Source organism: Microcaecilia unicolor, chromosome 5 (assembly GCF_901765095.1).
Source record: "Microcaecilia unicolor chromosome 5, aMicUni1.1, whole genome shotgun sequence".
NCBI classification, from domain to species: domain Eukaryota; kingdom Metazoa; phylum Chordata; class Amphibia; order Gymnophiona; family Siphonopidae; genus Microcaecilia; species Microcaecilia unicolor.
The window spans coordinates 248588985-248612788 of NC_044035.1; the positions used below are offsets into that span (position 1 = coordinate 248588985).

A 23804-nucleotide genomic window follows, 5' to 3' on the forward strand; every position below is an offset into this window, starting at 1 on the left:
GGGTGCCTCCAGGATCAGGTTTGGGAACTACTGCCCTAGGTCCAACATATGCCAAGGCAGAGCACTGCTACTTCAACTGAGCTGACTTGCATTAATTTTAATCTAAAGCTGGAATACATTATTAGGTTTTAACATTGTGTATTAATTTTGTTACCTAAAAGTGATCCTCAAGAACAAAGACGACAAAAAAAAAACCTCACAACATAGCTGTTGAGAAAACATTTTTAATGCTTTCAGGTATCATGACTACTACACTATTATAATATATAGTGAGTTCATCATGAAGCCATAGGTTAAAAAAAGGACATTTCCAATGGTGAAGAATGGACTGCCTAATAATTTAAATATATTTTTAAAAATAAACTAGCTTGCTACTAAGTATAGAGGAAAGAGGACATAGATTTCTTGCATTGCTTCCCTGACTGCATAGGCAGCATGTTACCCACCCAAAAAATAAATGCACAAGAAACCATCTCTCACTGACCACTGAAATCTCATAGTCCCTGCGTAGCTATATTTTAATACTAAATCACTGTGACGAGCAAAGATATTTTAAATTTAAACATTTCTAGGAGAAAAAGGAGAGAAGGGACAGAAAAAGGAGAGATGGGACAGAAAAAATATGATGCAGACGTTTAAATACTTAAAGGTATTAATATAGAACCAAATATTTTCCAGAGAAGGGAAAGTGGTAAAACTAGAGGACATGAAATGAGGTTGTGGGGTGGTAGACTTAGGAGTAATGTCAGAAAATTCTTTTTCATGGAGAGGGTGGTAGATGCCTGGAAAAAAAATTGTGGCGGAATTCAAAACAGCAGAGGATCTCTAATTAAAAAATGAATGATATAAAGTGTAGCATATGTGTTTGAATGTCAAGTGGTGCTTAGATGGCAACTCTGGCTGCATCAACAAAGTCTGGTGCTAGGCTGGCATGTACAGTCCGAGTCTTGCATTTGAAAATCGAGTTTAGGGTGGGCTGGAGAGAGCTTCGACAGAAATTCCAGTAATTTGGAACGCGAGAACAGTGCCAGGCAGACTTTTATGGTCCTTGTCCCGCAAATGACAAGACAGATTTGGATAGGCTGGAGTGGGCTTTGACGGCAACTCCAGCAGTTGAAATACAAAGACAGAGCCAGGAGGACTTCTATGGTCTATGTCCCAGAAACACCAAAGAAAGACCACGATCAAGTACATAATACCACATTCATTGTTGATTTAAATCTTGAAATAATGAATGACTGTTGACCAGATTGGATGGACATTCAGGTCTTTATCTGCTGTCACCTACTATGTTACTATGAGTCAAACAACAGAAACCTTACCCACAAGATGGTTGCACTACAAATATTACATGAAGCCCTAGAACCCTAATACAGCTCCTACTGTTGAGAACAGATTGCTATAGATCCCTAAACAAAAACACTTGCTAACAGATATGGAGGGTCATTTTCGATATGACGTCTAAGTCCGACTTACTATGTTACTATGTTTAAACCTTGATTTTAAATGGATGGGGCAATCTTTTGGGTATATTACCAGATTCACCACCTTTGGGGGCTGATGCTCAGAACCTTAGAGCCAATTAGCACAGGACTAGCACTGGCGTTAATCTGCGCAGAATGCTCAGAGGGCTTTAGCACAGGAAACGCACAGGAAATTGCATTTAAGTGTAGTCAAACCAATGTAATGAGGTCATTTGCTATGCCCTCTCAATGCTCATAGAACAGTGCAAACTCTGCTCTTACCGCTGAAAAAATAACACTAGCTCAGAGCTGGCGTCGGGGTGTTTGGAGAGAGGATTCCCTGTGATTTTCTCTTTAAAATCTGCTGGTTTTCATTTGTTTTGGAAGCTAAAGTAAACCTGTGCAAGCTTCTAAGCACTGATACTGAAAAACAAAATGTGTGCAAGTCTGAGCAAACCCGAAAGCGAAAGCACACACTGGTGCCTGTTTTGTGCGACCATTCAAGTGGGCAAAAATTTTGAAAAGCTTATATTTAGAGGCCGAAAAGAATGGCACCGATGTGTGCTTCACTTCAGGGTTCTGCACAAGAATTGTGCTTACTGCAAAACTTTTGTGCCAAACATGTTTCTCCCCTTACTTTCGGTCTCACAGCGCACATATACTTTGCCATTAGCTTTGAACACTGGAGGGCTATTTTTCTGCTGTATTCCTGCAGCACAGGGCAGGACTGTTTGCTACAGCACTGAAGCTTTGAGCAATGGGACACTGATATTGAATCCTCTGTGGATAGTGGATTCTAGTTAACTGTATTCAAGAGGGGCTGTATCTCTATGGCTTATTACAGTGACTGGTCTCCCTAACATGCTCATTCATCCTGACCTTGTATTCACGGTGTGGATTACAAATGTAGATTTGTTCACACCTATTACTATGTTAATTTGTGCAACATATTAGCTACTGGTTATTTCCTTAACAATTTTATATCATTACGGTTTTGGACTTTAACTGTCCATCTGTGCAGGCTACATCAGTGTTTTATTACCACTCTCTCGCCACCAAGGTTCCACAATAGTTTGAATTCAGTTACTATTTGTGATTACCTCCAAAAGGCATTCTAGGCATCTAATACTCTTTTCATGAAATATTGTTTCATGATGTTGTTCTTAAGTCTGTGTTCTTGGAGCTTCATATAATGGTTTTGTGTTTAATAGCTTTCAAATATTTAAAGGTCTCAACATATCTCACCTGTCTCTCTTCAGTTTCTTCTGCCATTTAAGCACAATAAAATTTAATTGTTTTCTTTTATATTTAAAAAAAAAAAAAAAAAAAAGTCTTGCCTCCAAACTCTTGTACCACCAAAGTACCATAAAATCTAGTCAGTTGAGCTGTTGGGCATAGTAAGAATTGCTACCTAAGCCAGAAGGTCAAGAGCTGGAACTGGCAGAGCTTGTGCCATTCATGATCATCAGTAAAGTAAGAAAAGAAAAGAAAAACCTTTCACGGATAAGGGACAAAGATTTTTGCATCACTACTCTACAAAAACTGTCTCACTGTAGATGTGTACATTTGGCAGCAAGTGTGGGAACATTTGGGAGACTTAATGCCAAATGCTTGCCCAATGGTCAAGACGTTCCCTTAGAATTATTTCACACAAGTATTTATTGCACTATCCAAGTTTTAATGCAAGTCATATATAAAAAAGTAAGTTTGTTGTAGCTATTTCAACAAAATATGCAAATACATCTGCCTAGACTAATGATTTTCTTGATAATTGAGAATACAACTTACAGTGACTAATAGCTGGAAAGGAAAATTATTGCTCACCTACTCTTCAACCACTTTCAATACTCAGAAAACAAATGTGAAAGATATCAATAGCATTTATGATGTGACCAATATAAGCCTCGTTGGAGTCTAGCGAAGGCAATGTTCTCTGCTCCCACGGACTATATTTTTTATTTTATTTTTGTTACATTTGTACCCCGCACTTTCCCACTCATGGCAGGCTCAATGCGGCAGGCAATGGAGGGTTAAGTGACTTGCCCAGAGTCACAAGGAGCTGCCTGTGCCGGGAATCGAACTCAGTTCCTCAGTTCCCCAGGACCAAAGTCCACCACCCTAACCACTAGGCCACTCCTCCAGTTAATATGGTTAGGATTAGTTTTTGTTAAAATACAAAGCACACCACTGCTCATATTTATACTACAACATGAAAAAGTAAATTCATTTCCCTCCTGTTTCACCCTAATTTGAGAAATGTATACTGAATTAGATGAGAATAAATGAGTTTTGGTGCACCCTCTCAAGTAGGAAGTAAAGGGCGAGCAGCAATCAATAAATGAATACCGGTTTCACCAATTCCTAGAAAAATAGATTTAAGTGTGAAAATACTGGAGAACAATGCTCCAAGTCCCTGTTCTTGCAATCTCTTCACTTCCATATTATACAAACAAAATCAAAGATCCTATCTCATGCAATTCTGAGGCTCTCATTACTCTCACAATTGTTACTGGAGTACTTCTCTTAACATCTTCATCCAAGTCACTGCACAAGAATTAGGAGGAGATATATAATGAAATATTACAGACAACAGGTGCAGATCAGAATATCAAGTTGTCAGAGGCGACAAATATAAATCTATATTCCCCAAAGTGCAGTGTCTGCTGACAGAAAGTGAAAAGGTTAAAGCCATTTTCTACCTCCTCTTTTTCTGTTGAGAGCTTTCTGGCTTTCCTATAAAACAAGTCAACCTAGGCGTTCTAGGCTTCTTCTCTAAGAGCACTACACTAGATTTCACAAATACTCCCAAAATTTGGCACAAACTTCTGACTTGCATAAAACATAAAATCTGAACTAAAATTGAAAAAAAAAATTGTACTTATTTTCATGAAGATACCCATTTGGAAAATCTATGGCAACTATGCCCCACAGGAAGGGAATTGTACCCTCAATAATTGAGATTAATAATATCCCAAAACACCAGCCGAGAAATCTGGGAATGATCCTTGGCTCCACCTTCAGTCTAGATATCACATTACTCTGATTGCGAACAGGTCTATTCTGAAGCTACATATAAAGCAAGAGTTATTAGCACGCCCTACTGCATTAATATGTGTTATTAGTTAACTAGGTCCCATAGCATTAAAATAGGACCTGCAGTACAGAATAGATACAGAAACAGAGAAAATGATGGCATATACAAACCATATGGTCCATCAAGTCTGCTTATCCATACTATCCACTATCTCTTCCTCTCCCTTAAAGATCCTGTTACCTCACTCTTGAATTCAGACACAATTTTTGTCACCATCACCTCCACCGGGAGGCTGTTCCAAGCATCTACCACCCTTTCAGTAAAGAAATATTTAAATTACTCCTGAACCTATCCACTTTCACCCCATGCCCCCTCATTCCCAAGTTCCCTTTCAGCAGAAAGAGGCTCACTTCCTGTGCATTTATGCCATGGAGGTTTTTAAATATTTCTTACATCTCTTTTCTCTAGTCTTTCCTCCAAAGCATACATACTGAGATCTTTAAATCTGCCCTCATATGCTTTATGACAAAGACCAACAACCATTTCAGTAGCTACCTTCTGAACCAACTCAGTCCCCTTTAGATCTTTTTGAAGGTGTGGTCACCAGAACTGTACATAATACTTTAAGTGGGGTCTTACCAGAGACTTATACAGAGCAGCAGCATTTCCTTTTTCCTGCTGGCCAGTCCTCTCCTTATCCACCCAAGCATTCTTCTGGACTTTTCCCGTCACCTTTTCCACCCGTTTGGCCTCCTTTAGATTATCAGATACAATCACGCCCAAGTCCTGCTCTTCTTTTATACATACAAGTACCTTCAACCCCTTTACCATATACCTCCCTCGAATTTTTGCAGCCCAAATTCATGGCCCTGCATTTGTTTAGCATTAAATCTTAGCTGCTAAATTCTGAATCATCCCTCAAGCTTCACTAAATTCCTCCTCATGCTATCTAGAGATCAGAGGTATCTACCCCTATTGCATATTTTGGTATCATCCGCAGTATCATACAGCACTTCTGCAATACTGTTCACAAAAATGTTGAAGAATCAGCCCAAGAACTTACCTTTGCAGCAACTGGTAATGTTTCTTTCCTCTTACCAATACCCTTTGTTACCTTCCACTCAACCAGTTCCTAACCCAGTCAGTCATTTTTGGGTCTATACTGAGAGCACTTGGTTTATTTAGCAGTTACTATGAGGAACTGTGTCAAAAATATTTGCTAAAATTTAAGTACACCACATCTAACACTCCCTCTCTGGTCACTCAGTCAAAGAAATTAATTAGATTCGTCTGACAAGACCGACCTCTAGTAAAGCCATGCTGCCTCAGATCCTGCAATCCATTGGGTTCCAGAAACCTCACTATTTTCTGTTTTAGACCTGTTTCTATAAATTTACTCACTAAAGAGATCAGATTGACCAGCCTGTAGTTCCCAACCTCCTCTTACTTCAGATTTTGTGGAGAGGGCCCACATTCTCCTTTCTCCAGTACTCTTGAACTACTCTCAACTTTAGATAAGCATTGAAAAAGGCAGGCAGTGGAGCCACCAGCAGGCCCTTAAGTTCCTTCAGTATTCTGGGTCCACTGGCTTTATCTACCTTCAGTTTAGCTAGCTCCTCACAACCACAAGTCTTCTGAAAATTGATCAAGGTCTATCACACTTTCATTCCTATTTGTCTGCTGCAGTCCTACTCCTGGCCCTTCATCTGTGAACACAGAACAGAAAAGGATAAAGCAGAATTGCTAAGCAAATATGACCTTCTACATATTCCTCCCCCTTCACCATTGAGCTTCACAATGCCACTTTTATTACACTTTCTCTTATCACTTTCACAGCTTAAAAAAAAAAAAAAGTCTTGTCCCCCAATTTTACCATATTAGCTCTTTTTTTCTTCCATTTGCACGTTTCCTAACTACTCTACCGGATTCTCTTAGCTTTTCCAGATATTGCTGCCTCTCTTTCTCTTTTTGAAATCTCTTGTAGTTTGAAAGGTGACTTCACTTTTTCAGCTATTAATTTTGAGAACCAAAGAGGCCACCCTTTTCCACGTTTTTATTTACCTAACAAAAAGATTTGTTGCTCCTATTTAATCCTTTCAGTTTTGCCCATTGCTACTTTATTTCCCCCAGATGTTACTGCCTAGCTAACAACTCCTTGAGGTATTCCCCCTGATCTTGACAAAGTTAGGTTTTGTTTTTTAGAAACTACTTTTGAATGAACCCCTTTCCATTTTTTCTGTTAATATTGATTCACATCATCCGATAATCACTGGATATTAGATGTTCACCCAATATCACATCAGAAATACCCTCCATTCGTAAGCACCAGGTCCAGTATGGTCCCACCCTATGTGGCTTCCATTATCAGCTGTTAGAACAGTTCTCCCTGTAGAGAATTTAGGATCTTAATTCTACATGACCTCACAACAGGGATTCCCTAATCAACATCCAGTATACTAAAATCCCTTTCACTCAAAAAATATATAAACACAAAATCCCCTTTCATAGCTACACTGTGAACATCTTCAATTAAATCTCTGACCACTTCTGTCTGTGAAGGTGGCCTGTACATCACACTGATGAAAACAGAATTTCCATTCCCTCTTTGTAGATTAGGCTACTGTGCCTCTTCATTATCCCATAAATCTTGCAATTCTGTTGCTTTATCCCATTTATTGTATAAGATATTGTATGGGATGGCCCTGTCTTATATAGTCAATCGTTTCATTTTAACAGTTTCTGTCGGTCTTTCAGAGGTTCTTATGTTTGCTTTTCCCTCTGTGAGGGGTAAAAAGAGGCTTAAGCAATTGGAGACTGTTTGCTTATCAGGCAGCGAAACCGGGTAATAAAATTCCTGCCATAATCTTGAGCACAATGGTTATTTAGACTTTAGGCAACAGATTAAAACTTGTTTCTGAAATTTAAGCACAATCACGAGACTTATGTTAAAATATTGTTTTTAGAAATTTGTAACAGCTAGGAATGCCCAGTTTTTATGACTTATCCGCTTAGAACTGTGAGGTTATTGCAGAATACAAAAATAAAGTGTTATGTTTATTACCTTTAACATTGCTCCTCCTCCTCTTCTTCCTATCCTGTCCTTCCTGAATAGATTATATAGCCTAGTATAACAATATCCTACTCATGGTTTTCTGAGAACCAAGTTTCCATGACTGCCACCAAAACTATGTCAGCCTCTTCCATGTTAGCCTTTAAATCCAAACCTTTTTAATTGTGACAGTGCAAGCTACCTTGCTAGAATACATTAGTAACTTTAGCTGTTAGTTTGCCAACTGCAATGCTTTTCGTTACTTGATTTAGATTTACTAAAACATGCTACCATGTTACAGTGCACTATTTACCACAGGGAACCAATTTATTAATGTATCTATCCCTTTAGTCATTTGAAAGCAGTCAGGCTTGCTTTAGTAAGTGTCTTTTAACTGGTCTGCCAAAAAACCCTATGAGATTCTACAAAAACTAAGTAACACATGAAAATCATGTAGTCAAATTACAGATCATGAATTCTTCTATTAATTTTTCTGGTTTAGATCTGCATCACAATTTGTTATTTAGCTGATGGAGGACTTACCAGCCTTGCCAAAGGTTGCATGCATTATCTTGATTTTATTAGTATATTTATAATTATTCATGATCTGTTTGTTCTTGGCTGACATTATAATACTAGTTTGATTACAATTGCTATTTATATATGGTTTTATTGATGCTCATGAATGTGATTCAGTTGGTCATTGTATATGTTTTGTTGGTTTGACCTGTCATTTTTGCTCTTTTGTATTTAGTTTGTTAGTAGGATACTGTAGTCTAATCTATGTTTTCACACATGGTTTTCATTTGTTTCTTGTATATGGAAAGTTTTGTCACATTTCCTGTTTTATATAGCTGCTATTTCATATTATAGTTTATGTTTTAATTTTGTAATGAACACGGTTTTGTTTCTTTTGGGGTTTTTTTAAAGTAGGATCTTGGAATTGATGCAGTACCCACCATCCCATAATTATCATAGGAATCTCTCAACACAAGAGAAAAGATAATAATTTCCAAATATTTTACTTCAAAAGATATGAGAATATTCAAGAAACACTCCCAACACCATTTGTATTTTAACAACAGGTCTGTGCTGGGGAAAATTTCATTCCACCATAGCGTCAAACTAACTTCTCACTGTTCTTTGCTTGGTTGTCTGCAAGCCATGACAGTAACACCACAATAGTAAGTAGTTTTTAAAACTTATAGTCACTAATGGAAAACCAGTCAAAGTCTTTCAATCACATGCATCCATTTACAAACAGCTTCTGCTAAACAGAGCATGATTCACTGGGCAGAAAACAAGGTCTTGTCCCAGGGTAATCTGATACATGCAGCAGAAAACCCAATTTAAACATTACCCAAAGGGTTATCTGTTCTATGGGGAGAATCTCAAAACATTTTAGTCCAGTGAAAATTGTGGCCATTATTCTATAATGTGTGCCACTCCTTCAAAGAATATTATGCCTAGTTCCTATACAGAAACACACTGAATTTAAAAAAACCACTACCAACTCCCCCCCTACAATCTGAAAGGGGAGATATACACAAAACAAACTGAAAAACCAAAAAAAGGAGGTTAAGGGGAAAATGTTAGGCTACAGAACAAATGGACAAGGAAAATAAGGAATTTTGCTCACATATTTCCTCCAAGTAGAACAAAATGCTTTTCTCTTACCTGATGGAGATGTCCAAGAAATGCTTGTGCCTGGGCTGAAGTGATTGCTCCCCCAATGGGCACAGGTTGTTTCTGAAAGTCCAGGCCATTTGTCTGTGTTCCTGTAGAATTAAGAGGAGGGGAAAGAAAGAAAAAAAAATACCATTCTAGTCCTTATCATGATTTCCTCTACAATAGAGAGGGAGACCTTATTAGAACGCCTGTGCTAAGCAAAGCCTGAAGACCCAAAAAGGACTCCAATCGTGCAGCACAGAACCCAAGGCTCTGTGTGGAAACTAAATACTTTTCAGTTTCATAATCTTAGGCCCTCACTCCTCATCACAGAATCATATAGCAAAAGACCAATTCCATTTTTTGTAACTCTGAAATAACACCAGTCAGATTTAAAGGAAAAATACTTTCAAAATCCAACTGGTGTCATTTCAGAGCTGAAAAGTGTGTGAACACCGTCACCAACTCATCCAGCAAAAGGTTCATCCACTGGAACTGCCAGAATCATCATTATTGCTTCTGTTGCTGAAAACTTCCTTTGTTCTATCCTAGGCTTATAGCATAAAACATCTAGAATTCAATGGATTTCAGAAAGTCAAACTATGCAATATTACTAGTTCACAGAGAAGTCATTATGTAACACCAGAATAGGTTAGAGTCAGTTTGTTCACTGTCCATTTTCAGCCCTCTCGTATTCAATGACTTGCTGGAACTTTTCCTCAAGATAAGGAAACCAGCAACTGATAATTCTAAGTCACACTGGATCATGAATCTTCAGGGTCTGCAATCCAAAATACTTAATTCCATTTAAAGTGGGACTGCTAGAATATTTATTATCTCACTACATTTCAATATTTTTTTTGCTATCATTTACAGTTATGCATAAAGGAAAGGGAGGAGCTGCATCATATAAAATAAGCAGCTGCTGCACCATATTCTGAAGCAGCAGCAGAGACTATCAGAAAAACAAGTAGAAAAGTGCAGTTTGCACTACTGTACTTTGTTTCCAAGTAATAACGAAACACAATACAAGTGGAACTTTTAGAAAGGGTGGAAAGTCTACTTGTTGTTCAAATGTATTAGACACTAAAGCTGCAGATATGTATGTACTCGAAAATAAGGCAAAACCAGTCCCACACTAGAATTCTCATCAAATAATTGCTTTACCTCTGTGTTGTAAAACACAGATGTGAGCAAGGATGGAACTTTTAGATTTGCGTCTAAAGAAGAGCTGAAAATACCAACTAGCAAAAACCTTAGAAAAGGCCAGATTCTCTCCCAATTATACACTTATAGATGGCAACCTGTCTCCATTATATTCAGCTTCCTTTCTTCTGCTTAGAAAGAATTCTATAGAAAAACTTGGTTTGAAGTTTTTGCCTTTTCTTACCTGTATTCCCATCGCCACTATCTACTGAAGATTTACTGGTTTCTGACGGATTGTTCATTCTTGAGTCTGCATTAAAAACAAAGGGTAACAGATAAAACACTGAAATGAAAAAGGGCATTTCAGCACACCTACTGCCAGTGAGAACCACCATCAGCCATTAAGACGACATCATGTGCCACAGCTTTGTAAATTAGCTTCTTACAACCGGAGATTAGTGGCTGACAACTTAATTTGCAGTCTGAACTACAGCTCAGTTAACTGGCCCACAAACTGATCTGAAGGATAACAGAAGAAATATTCACCGTTATGAAAATGAATTTATGAATGTAATACCAAAAGTGTGCACTCCTATAACCATAATGCCTTCCTGTGCTTTACAGCTGTATTATTGCAGAACACGTACACTGTCTTTTTCCAGGTAGAAATCATCAGCTACTACTCATTATGAGTCCTGATTTCCTTGACAGTTTCTCAAGGAGAGGGGGAAAGAGGGAAGAATATTCATATTGTGGAGTAATCCTAAAAGCAGTTTGTCTTTAGACTAGACTAAAAAAATCAATGTCCATTAAAGACAGAACTTGAGTACTGAACAACTAAATTACAATTCAAGTGAGCTGAGCATAACTAGGCTAATACTCAGTTATTGTTTTGATTCTGGTTTCTATCCAACATTTTGTCTCTAAAACAATAGTTCCAGTGGCTTTCATGCTCAGTACTTTTCATGTCTCAACAAATAAGTCACATAACCAAATATTAGCTAAAATTCACTATCAAAGTAGTAGCGGAAAAAGCCCACTGAGCCAGGGAATTTTTTTTATAATGGTGGATATAAGGATCATTTCTTTTCCTATTTACTATGTATGTAAATAAATAAAATAAAACAAAAGACAGTAACATCAAAAGAAACCAACACAATGACCAGCAATCCAAATGTTTCGGTTCCTAATTAGAATCATCATCAGAACTGAACATATAAGAAAAGGATTTGGATTTTATTCACATCTTTTTCAGTTGTAGCTCAAGGCAAGTTACATTCAGGTGCAGTAGGTTATTTTGCTTTTCCCAAGGAATTATAATCTAAGGGCTTCTATCAAGCTGTGCTAGCAGGTCCCAGTGCAGTAATGCCGACAAAGCACTGCAGTGTAGAAACCGCTAGCGTGCCTTGATAAGAGAGACCCTAAGTTTGTACCCAAGGTAAGGGACTTGCCCAAAAACACAAGTGTACACTTACCAATATACAAGGGCAACAAGAGCACTACAGATTCCTTCCCCAAAAACGTTATCACTCATCATATCATGAACATTTAATATTGCTTAGTCTATCAATGTCTAAATTAAGGAGTTTAGGTGTAACCTCTAGCTGCAGTTCTATGTAACTCACATAATTATTTTACTTTTAGGCACACAGCACAGGAGACTACAACACACACACATCTGATCAGCTCCGCAGAAGACGAAAAACCAATGCAATCCTGGCTGAACTGTCTCAAAAGCTCTGTGCTTTGGTAGTAGATAAAAGTTACTGTGCAGGGGTTCTGTTGGATCGTCACCCAGATGTGAGGATTTTAGTATGCTGCTTGTCCTCAGAGAAGAACCCTTTCTAAATTACATTCCAAAAAATGTAACCATCTCCAAAATTTAAAGAAAAATAAAATCATACAAGAGTTCTGTGTTCTCCTTTTAACACTTAGTATTCCCATTCCAAGGACACTTCCGGGCTTATATCATCTTTTATATATGTATTTTTATTGCATGATAGTTACTGCACTTAAGATACCTGGAGAAAGGACCTGTGAGGCTCTGAAAGCTATAAAAGTATAATATAGATGTACTGAAAACCCACTAAAGTTAGCTCAAGAAAGACCTCCACATACCCACAAGTATCTTACTTTTATTTATATTTACAATCCCTTGATCACTTTGCAGTTCATGGAAAACAGGGTATGGTGGGAGAGCAGGGGTCAGAACCAGCAATGTTAGGATATCAACATGGTACCCGTACCCCAACCTCATCTCAAAGCAAAACACACAGATGGAAGGTATTTGAAAAAACAGGCTAGCTCTCTCTCTCACACTTACTAATTCAACAGCGCTAAGAGTTTAAAACTAGAACCACTGCACTGCGCAAGCCTCTCCCTCCCACTCCAGCTGTTTAAGTGAACTAAGGACCAAGTCTACCAAATATGAATGAACACAAGCTTAAGAAAGAAATTCAACACCACAGAAGGTGGACGTTGAAGGAAAGATTGGCTCTGCATTCTCCTCCCCCTCCCCACAAAAAAAGAAAAACCTGTTCACAGATACTGTACATATTTTGCAGAGACTTTATAAAATAGTGTCCATAAACTGAAAGACAGCTAAACAATAACAGTACCACTCCAGAATAAGAATGTCTGTCAAGGACTGATCTCAATTATCATATAAAGCAGCAAGAAATCTAATATTGACACTAATGTTGCACTTTGAAATGTTGTTTAATTTGTTATATGCAAGGAAAATATACTTGTAGAGCACATTTTAGTATGCAAGCATCTGAAGCCACAACAGTGATGATGTATTTTCATGCAATGCATCTAGCCATGCCTGCATTTTTGCACACCCCAGGCAAAAATTATTTTCTCTCTCAATTTTAATTAAGGGAGTGTCTGTGCTTCCCTGTCCTGCTTGCCCCAAGACCATCTAAATATAAATAACACACACATACACACAAAAAAAGGTTGACAGAAATTCCACGTCTTATGGAAACCATGCTAAACACTGGGGACTGAAAGAAGCAGATGTGCAAGTACTGGTACAGACAAGTTCTCTCATTCACTACCAGAACTTAACCAAGTCCAAGAACAGTAAAGGTGGGCAAGGCATAAACTCCTGCAATACCTGTTTCTCCTCCTTCAAGTGAATTAGGAAAGTACTGAAATAAAGTGCAGCATATAACCCAGCCCTAGACCAGTGGATTCAAATACTAGCACAGTGGTTCCCAAACTTGGTCCTGGAGGGACTCTAGCCAGTCAAGTTTTCAGGATAGCATACCCACAATAAATATTCATGAGAGAGATTTGCATGCACTGCCTCCACTGCATGCAAATTTCTCTCTTGAATATTTACTGTGGATATCCTGAAAACCTGACTGGCCAGGATGTCCCCAGGACCAGGTTGGGGAACTATTGTACTAGCATTTCAAGTAAAGTTTATTCATCAAGCTGCTTGCTTTGTCATCACATTTAGCAGCACCTTGGAAAGCCAAATCCCAATGTTTAGGATTAAGCTATGGGTACCAGTAGTACACTCATGTCCAAATTTGTAATGGTATACTACAAAAATCATCCTTTAAGTTATCCAACAGCTTTTATTAAAGGATGAAGAGGAGCAGATGTCACAAGTCTTCTATTAAAGGACCAAATCAAAATCCGTTTTACCCCTCCTGAACTATTAATGAAGAGCTCAGTGTGTGCTGTTCAGAGCACCACATAGGAACTCACAGATCAATGAATTGTAAAAAGGGCACTTATGAATAACCAAAACAGCTAGTTACTAATCCAAACAGAAAGAAAAATTGTAAGACTGCTTTTTCAAACTGTACATGCTCAAAATAGATTTTTCACAGCAAAAACTACCACTTAAATTTGATACCTAGGGCTAAATGGGGATTTGAATGTAAAATAAACATGACAAATACTGACTGTGATAAAGAAAGATTGTATTGTACTACTAATAGCATATGAAAGTATCTCCAGACTCTAATGTACAACTACTGAACTGCAAAAATGTTCACATAAAGAGACAATGATTGCAACTATTTTCAAGCAGTCGTGCAACAATTTTTACTACCCTTGTCTATTGCCTATGTCTGGCTTATTCTTGCTGTACACTGCCTTGGGTGAAATCTCTTGAAAATGGCAGTAAATAAATCCTAATAAATAAATAGGTACCACAAAGGCATGAAAGACCAAGGAATTACTGACCCCAATAAGGAGTCAGCCATCAGCCCATAAAGGTCACCTTACATTAGCTATCCCTGGTACAAATTCTGCTCGCTCTGTCCTCTCCCCTCACCCCCCATTTCTTGTACTATATGCAGGACTCTTCCCTGCCCTGAAAAAAAATTACATACAGATATCGAAAACCCATCCAGGGAATAAATGAGCCATAGTTTTAAAAGTAAAAATAAGTAACAGACTATGCAATGAGAACTTTCAAATATATCCTTAAAAAAACAAACAAAAAAAAAATATATATATACACACACACACACACACACATATATATATCTCCTAAACCCCTCAAATGGCGTTACACAAATATCAGCCCAGTAACAAACTAAATTTAGCCTAATGCTTAAACAGAAGCAGAAGAAACGACGCAGCAGAAACGCAAAGACAGGCAACCCAGGTTTACGGCAAGCTTGTAAAGCGCCCTCCCCATCTCTGCATATGCTATTAGTCTATGCATAGTCAACCGCACACCCCCTATTTCCATACCAACGCTTATAAGTGCGCTGCCGGCACCCACCTAGAACGTAGTCGCTGCAGTCCAACATGCTGTGAAATCCTGCACACCTTCAGCGCGTCCAAAGAAACGAAGAAAGATTAAAAATAAAATTACAATTGTCCTAAAAACCCTACACTACCACTCCGGAATAGGAGGAGGAAAAGGGGGAGAAAAATACAATCTCCTCTACACCATAGCAGGCTTCACCTAAACAAGGAAACTTCAGTTGCCCTGGTGGAGTTTTAGTCTCTCTTGCGAGCTCGGTCTGACATTGTCAAGGCAACTGAAGCGTGAAAAGTTCCCCTTTTTGTAATAAAATAGAAACAAAGATTGCAGCTGGCAGTTTCCATAATGAAGCTTAATCAGTATGCGGCTGATTAGGGCCTTATGCAAATCTCTCCTCGTTAGCGCGGCAGCCAGCACTTTGAAGTCCATGAGCAATTCATTTGCAGAGTACACTGAAAGCGTTCCCTGCATAATTTACATCATGGCATAAATATTTATCAGCTCATTTACATATTAATTGGTTAGCGCAAACATTCCACTCGCACAGCAGCCGGGGAAAAAAGTGCATGAAGGAAAAAATTATCTCCCGAGTGCCAGCATAATAATTAGGGAATAAAATGAAATTTCTTCTATGGATTGGCTTCTCTGACCCAACTCGAGCACAGTATCAGGGGGGGGAGCCAAGAGGGGGAGAAAAGAGACAGTGGTAGGAAAAAGAAAAGTCTGTTCAAATGCCACATACAAATATTTAACAAAAAAAAAAGATGAAAAAAAGGACAAACCCCCCCACATCTCTCCAGACTTAAGCACCTTTAATTTTGCTTCTGGTGGCTGCAATGACTTTAGGAATAAAGGGCACTTTAAAACAAAAACAAACAAAAAAAAAGAGCTTCTGCACATAAATAATCCCAAAGAAACAATTAGGCAAAGGTAGGAGTCTAATGCAAGGCTGCCAAGCTGCTTTTCCACGGCCAGGGTCTGAGAGAACAGCTTGAAAAAAAACATGGTGCTTTGAGTTGCCAGGGGATTTGTTCCTTGAAATGAAGGGCAGCAGAAAGGGTTTGGGAAGCTGCCCAACTTTTTCACAAAATGGTGCAAGAGCACCTAGTAATCCTTTCTTCAATACCACTCACAGCTACCCATTTAATGGTGGTGGCGGCTCTTTCCCGTTTTACCGTCCTATTTAAAGGCTAGTTCTAAATAGAGCCACTATGTAAAGAATGCACATTTTTCATCTTGTCTACATTCTGTGATCCAGTATGATATGAAGTCCCTTCCGAGCCACTTGCAAAACTAGATGCCCCCAGACTGCAGAAAACACTTAATAATGTGGTTGCACTGTTAGCACCTATGTTAACTATACAATGGGGGGGGGGGGGGTCGGTAAAGGAGAAAAAAATTTTTGTTTAGTTCAGGTATCATTACTGTGGATTTTTTTTTCCTTTTTTTTTGCTGGGGGGGCAGGAGGCAATTTTGTCAATAGTGCACCCTACTGCTTAATAAACATTGACTACTGATAAATAGTGCACATTCAGCAACAGTGCACACTATTCAACAATAGGACATATTAGTAAGCAATAGGACAAACAGGAAAATAAGATAGGAAACCTTTTACAAGGGGGGGAGGTGTTTCCTATCATTTTTGGTTAAAAATATGAAGTGATATGGGAAATGCCACCGACATCTTCCATGTTGGGACTTGTTTCAGTTTCGGCCAAAACTGCCAGTGCATTTTCAGCTGGCATGCCATTTTCAGCTCCCACTCTGTCAGACTGTCAAAGTAATGCTTTGATGTTTCTCTTATATATACTATCTACTACCACATTTGCTTATTTTCGATCTGACGAAGAAGGGCAACCTTCGAAAGCTAATCAAGAAATGTATTAAGTTATGTCCAATAAAAAAGGTATCATCTTATTTTCTTTTCCATGTTTTATTTTGTTTGATTTCTATTGATAACCTTTAAGAGTGGACTAACACGGCTACCACACCTCTCTACTTCAGCTGGAATTGAAACATATCAAGAATCTAGAATAACTTTATGCTGACTCCCTCCGCCTCCCCACCATGGGCCTACCCTCCATTCTCTGGTGGTGTAGTGGGTAATCAGCTGGGGTGCCCCCATGACCAGGTTTGGGAAGCACTGCCATAGAATTCAATGAAATCAACATGAAGGAAGAGCAAACCTTATGAAGAGATTCCAACACTGGCCATATTTATTTATTTGTTACATTTGTACCCATTTTCCCACCTATTTGCAGGCTCAATGTGGCTTACCATAGTGCCATGAGGCGTTAGCCACCTTCGGTGAAGAAACAAATACAAAGTAATGTTATTATTGATGAAATAACTATGTACAGACACATTAGGGAAAACATAAAGAGAAAGGCTATAGAGTTCATATGAAATCCAAGGTGACCACTGCTGGACATACAAGAAGCCGCAGGGGAAAAATTCCTGTCAGTGGCGCCCCATATTGTTCTCCAACCTCTGTTTCAACTCCAGCATTCTGTTCTCAACTAATGATAGTTCCAGATCCCATAGCGCTCTGCCTCAGTTTTCCCTCCTGGCACAGCAGAGATGCAAATGCTGGCACCACTACTTGCAAGATTTTAGTGGGCAGTAGTTGCAAATGGAAAAATGATAACTTACGTTTAGTCCCAACAGATCAATCCAGAGACAAATGGTTATATGTCCATCTAACAGCTGGTGGAGATAGAGAACACACCAGAGCTTTGCCATAAAGGAAACTGTGCAGCAGCCTCACTTTCAGTATTTTCGATAACAAAGCAGTAATGATACAATGGAGAAAACACCTGCCTCTGAAACCAAAAAAAGGGAGAGGACCAGAAGAAATTGGGGTGACCCAATGGTACAAACCAACTGGTCTCTTTCCCCTGCTTATCCTTCTGCAGAAAATGGCTTCTATAATCCAACCGAACCAAAAGCTGTGAAAGGAAAGGAAAGAACCATACAAAACTATAAGCAGTGACGGAACCAAGGGCGGGCCTCTGGATGGTCTGCACCAGAGAAGATGGTGATATTTCCACAGTTGCACCAAGGAGGGCCCACCTCCTGCCTCAGGAATCCAACGAGGGACCCTGGTCCCTACGCTGCAGACCCATCAATCCCCTAAGACCAGAAAGGCAGGGAAGAGGGGCCTAGCATAGAAACCAGCCACAAAGTCTCACATGAGCCTTGAAGAAATAGGCCAGGGTGTCTCAGACAGCAAGAAACACTCATTTCATAACCAAGGAGGCCATGTCCCTGAAGGAAAGCTGGGATGACGAAGTCAGAACCCCTCCATCCTGAGATGTTTGCCGTCCCCAACTCTGATATCAGATCCAATAATTTGACTTATGCAGCCAAAATAGGAATGAAACACAAGAAAGAACATACCTAAACAGCTGAGATAACTCCCGTAACATCAGATGTACTGGAGAAACCCCAACAAAATACTGAAATATACAAGGTGGCTAGCCCCTAAAGTAGCAACAGCTCTGGAAAACCACCACTTGAAAAGGTGGGAGGAGAAACTGAAGCAGGGTCCAAAAAACAATACATAATCCTTTTGTAGCATAATAAATAAAATACACATATATCTATACATACAAAACCTGCACACCGTGTCCAAAGGCCATAAGAATTGTTAAGAAGGAACACTAAAATAAGTGCAAGAAACAGAGCCACTAGAGAAGCAGAGTGAAAAACAAAACCCCTGCAACTACTTCCTGCATGCCTCAGGGACTGAGCGTAGGCCATCCTGAAAAGCAGACCGGGAACTGCACAGTTGCACTAGCCTGGGATGCTTTGTCTTTTTTTTTTTTTTTTTCAACCACTGTCGATGTATGCGGTGTAAAATTGCAGCTGTGGGTGAGCGAACAGACACAGAACCCACCAAACTTTTTTGTGCTGAGGCTCCCTCTGGCCAGCATGGTTACATACCCTGGACCAACACAGCAAAAGGGGTGCTGCAAGCAGCCGAAAAGCATACAGCACAGGATCTCAACAGTGTTCCCCAGGAACTGCCACCAGAGCAGCACTAACAGCCTCCAACAGGGTGAATAAAAAGAAAGGCAAACCCTTACAGTGCACTGGGCTCCAACAACGCTCCCTGGGAACTGTCACCGGAGCAGCAACAGCAGCATCCACCACAGTGAAAAGGAAAGGCAAACACAGTGTCCCGGAAACTGCTGAAGACAGAGGCAGAGCAAATAAATCATTGCCTGCTTCCAGCAGTGTCCAGAACTTCTCTGGCCAATCTACCTCTAACACTCTTCCTTGCAGGAGCTCTAATGGTCAGGGTAAGAGCACAGGTATGCTGGAAGGGCGGGGAAGGGGTGGGGGGTCAGATCTGACACCTCCAGGTGTACCCTCAACAAACTGAGCATGCAAAGCCAAGCCCCTCAGCTCAACTGAGAACCATTCATAAGCACTAGGTCCACTATGGCCCATCCCATGTGTATTTTGTTATCAGTGCTGGGACATTTCTTCCTGTAGAGAATCCAAGATTTCCAGCTTTTCTAGATGATAGGCAATAGGGATGTCCCAGTCGACATTTGGCATATTGAAGTCACCTATTGATTATTTCCCACTTCAGGCACAGGCAGCTCCTTGTGACTCTGAGCAAGTCACTTAACCCTCCACTGCCCCAGGTACAAATAAGTACCTGTATACAATATGTAAGCCGCATTGAGCCTGCCATGAGTGGGAAAGCGCGGGGTACAAATGTAACAAAAAATAAATAAATAAATAAACCTGAGGGAACAGGCTAGGAGCAAGTCCCATTCAGAGAGCTGCACTGGAGTGTCCATCCACCTGCTGAGACAGAATACTGAAAGTTATGGCAGAGCTCTGGCGTTCTCTATCTCCACCTGCTGGTACTACTATACTACTTATTTCTAAAGCCTACGCAGCGCTGTACACTTGAACATGAGCATTGTTGGTAGATGGACATAACCCACAAGTGTCTGGAATAATCTGTGGGACATAATGGAACTTGTGCTGCTAACTTGGCAGAATTCCCAATTCCTCCTCTAGGCCATGACATAGCTTCCACTGATCTCCCAAGTCCTGGAGAGACTTTTGACCCCCTAGGTTTAGTGATACTTCACCCTCCACCTTGGGACTCTTCCCAGCCCCAGAGCTAGCAGAGGCACACATAGGTGAGGGTGTTGCAAAGCTTCTTCTAGATGACCGACAAGTCGCTCCTGCCCCTGCCATCTCTGTTGATGAAATGGAGGGAGGAGGAGGGAATCAAGACTGCTACTACTGGTGGGAGAAGCTGAACCTGCTACTGTTCAGGGGGAGGGCAGATCACATGCTATGAGTATAAGTTTCGGTTTCAGGCAAAAATGTACTGGCATTTCCAGCTGAAATAAAACAAGACCAAATACAGATTTTGGGCCAGTTTCAGTGCCAAATCCAAAACAAACATTTGGTTGGCCTCTAGGTAAAATGCACTCAAAATAAAATTGCCTGCTAAGATTTTGAGATGTATGTCTGTTGATCTGTATGTTTACACTGTATTGAACATATGAGTTGCTTGCCTATTTAAATAAGACCTTTGCTGTATCAGTATGAATGTTTTAGATCTATATCTTATTTTTAAAAAATGGAGTTCTTTTCTTTTTAAGCTTTGTATTCTGTAAACCATTCTGACATATTTATCAAGACCAATATATCAAATCTGAATAAACCATTAAAATGAAATTTGATTATACCTGTTAATTTAATTTCCTTTAAGAAGGTGATCTCACCAAAGATTAAGATGGCCATTGAGGTCACTTAACATCTCCCGGGTTGACGGCTCACTCAACCCAGGCAACCTCCTGGGCGGAAGTCCAGGTGGCCTTTCCAGAAGATATCTACCGGGTTCCTTTGAGAAGTAATATAGACTGGATGTGCTGGTCATAGCCTGTTTGAACTTCCTCTCCTAACAAATCTCCTTGTGTACATCCCACTTGTTCAGGGTGTTACAGCCCAGACACTAAGGAAAGTAAAATTTTGTCATACCTTTAAGTTTTCTTTCCTTTAGTCAGGCCATACCAGCAGAGGCACACTGGGACTTTCCAGTGAGCATCAAGTAGGTTATACCAGTGATATCACTGGGAAAGGTCAGTTTCTCTACCTCCATCTGCTGGCAGGAAAGGGTAACATCCCTGCTTGTTAATATAGGCCACTGCTGTGGCATTGTCTGCCATCACTCATCACCTTTCCCTGAAGCAGAGGAAGGAACTCCAGTAGAGCTAATTGCATCACCCTGTTCTCCAGACAGCTGATTGACCAAGAGACCTCCAGTGCTGCTCAGCAGACAGTAGGCTCTCCAGCTGAGGAGACTTGTATCGATGGTGACTACTACCCTCCACTGACCCACCAGTCCAGACTGTGCCTCACTCTGGAAAGGACCAAAAACTGGCAGTAGAAATCATGAGAGGCTGGAGCCCAGAAAGACAGGAGAACTGACCAAAGGAGGCACATACATGTTCACACCCAAGGCACTACCTCCAGAGCCACCACCATTGAATCCAGGAGTTGAAAGTAGCCCCAGGCCTTGGGCGCATGAAGCTCACAGAGTCTGACCTTTTGGGCCTGGAGTATGGCCATGTGCCCCCCCTGAGCTGTGTTGAACCGAACTCACAGGTACTCTAGAACCTGGGTGGGAAAGAGGAGACTCTCTGCTCAATTCACCAGCTATCTCAAGCTTGACAAGAGGCCAATGACCTGAGAGGTGGCAATCCTGGAATTCGCTGCTGAGTCAGCCCAGATCAACCAAAATGCCCTGGAGACCCAAGTGAGCTGCTGCTGCTGCCACAACCATCAACTTGGAGAAGGTGTGGGGTGCAGACACCAACCCAAAAGACAGGGCGTGGAACTGGAAGTGGCTTCCCAGTACACAAAAATGAAGATACCATTTGTGATTCTCTATGATGGAAATGAGGAGCTATACAGTCATGAGATTCAGAAAGGTCAGAAACTCACCAAACCTAGGCAATCACAGAGCGAATGATCTCCACCCTGAGTCAGGTGTTTACCCCTTTGAGAACCAGAATTGGTTAAAAAAAATCCTCTCTTTGCAACTACAAAATATATGAAGTACCACCCCAAACCTTGTTCCACAGGTGGGAGAGGCTCCACTGCGCCCAGCTCCAGGAGATACTACAAAGTAAAAGCAGAGCAGTAGTCAGTCATTTTACCATCGAGTCACAGAGTGATGATATGAAATCATCGGGTATAGGATGGTTCAAATCCAGGGCGTACCCTCACTCGACAACCTCCAGGATCACCTACCCTGAAATATGGCAGATGAGGGACAACTTCCCCCCTTATCCATGCCACCAGGTTGACCTGGTGAACCCTCATTGGGCAGAATTGGGCACCTCAGCACCTATGCAGCATAGCCCTAGCCACATAGCCTCCTCAAAAAGCAGCCTGCACACGCACAGCTCTGTTGGAGAAGTCTAGCCTAATCTGCTGCTCCACCTTTTGCTTGTGAAGCTCCTTGATAATGGAGGTCCCCTGTAGTGTGACCAGAGCATCTACCTTGGGGAAGGGAGGACAAAGGGATACAGATAGTCCAGCCTCTTGGCTCCCGAGAGCCCCATCCAGAGTCTCCCAACTCTTCCACCGTCATGTGGGAGAATGTCTTAAGCAAAACATTCTTCATGGGACCCCACCAGACCCTCAGAAAAGGGTCTCTTTCATAGAGATCAGCAGCAGGAGCCTTGGAGATACCAAGGACCTCTGAAACTGAATTCTAAGGATCAATCTGGATTAAGCACTCTTCATCTTCAGATTTCCAATGTAACTAACAGTTGTTACTACAAACTTAAGAAAAATACACTCTATTCGTTCGTTTTTAGATCCAGTGGCACTCAATATTCTTGTCCACGCCTTTGTAATCAACTGGATTACTCTAACTCACTTTATACAGGCCTTAAATTGACACCCATCAGACAACTACAATTAGTCCAAAACATAGCTATTAAACTAATCACCAGCAAGAAGAAACATGATCATGTTACTCCACACTGAAAGCAGCACACTGGCTTCCCTTATCCCACTGCATCATATCCAAAACTATTATTGGTCTACAAAACTCATTCGCCTGGTGAACCGCCCTATCTCGCAAGCTGACTCCAAATCAGCAATCTCTCAGATCCTCCTCCCAAAAATCTATTAGAAACACCATCATTTCAGGAAATTAGGCAAGAACACATTTGAAAAACAATCTTCTCAGTCCAAGGTCCAGAACACTGGATCAAACAGCCACAATCACTTCACAATCACGCATCGCTTCTGACATTCAAAGCAGAACTCAAGACCTTCCTTTTTATAGACGCATATTCACAAACCTTCTCCAATGCCTAAAGCTATCAGGCTAATTAAGAGTACATATGTGAAGTACCTTCGCTCCCTTTTCCCCACCCTCCTATCTTATCTACATTGTATTTCTATCCTTTCTGCCATGTTTTGGAATTGTCTGTCTTATTACTAATCTTGTACTTTAGAATGTAAGCCACTAAGACACATAACTGATGGGCGGGATAAAAAGTCCTAAATAAACTTGAAAACAATAGCAAATTTGTGAGGTTTATATTGTTTTATTAAACCTCCTTACATAAGAACATAAGAGTAGCCATACTGGGTCAGATCAATGGTCTATCTAGCCCAGTATCCTGTTTGCAACAGTGGCCAAGCCAGGTC

The 23804-nt window shown here is 40.4% G+C and overlaps 1 protein-coding gene across 2 annotated transcripts in view; it reads right to left on the minus strand.

The window, feature by feature from the left end:
- The window catches only part of POU2F1 (POU class 2 homeobox 1), a 419716-nt gene that overhangs the window by 262561 nt on the left and 133351 nt on the right, over nucleotides 1-23804 (minus strand). Inside the window, exons 1-3 of one of the 2 annotated variants that reach the window (XM_030203956.1) lie at nucleotides 15114-15160; nucleotides 10605-10670; nucleotides 9224-9324 (exon numbers count right to left, since the gene is read on the minus strand). In XM_030203956.1, the coding sequence (XP_030059816.1) occupies nucleotides 9224-9324; nucleotides 10605-10670; nucleotides 15114-15141 (195 nt within the window). In that variant the 5' untranslated portion in view covers nucleotides 15142-15160. Of the gene's footprint in view, nucleotides 1-9223; nucleotides 9325-10604; nucleotides 10671-15113; nucleotides 15161-23804 lie in introns of those variants that run through there. The other variant, XM_030203955.1, reaches the window with a different exon arrangement.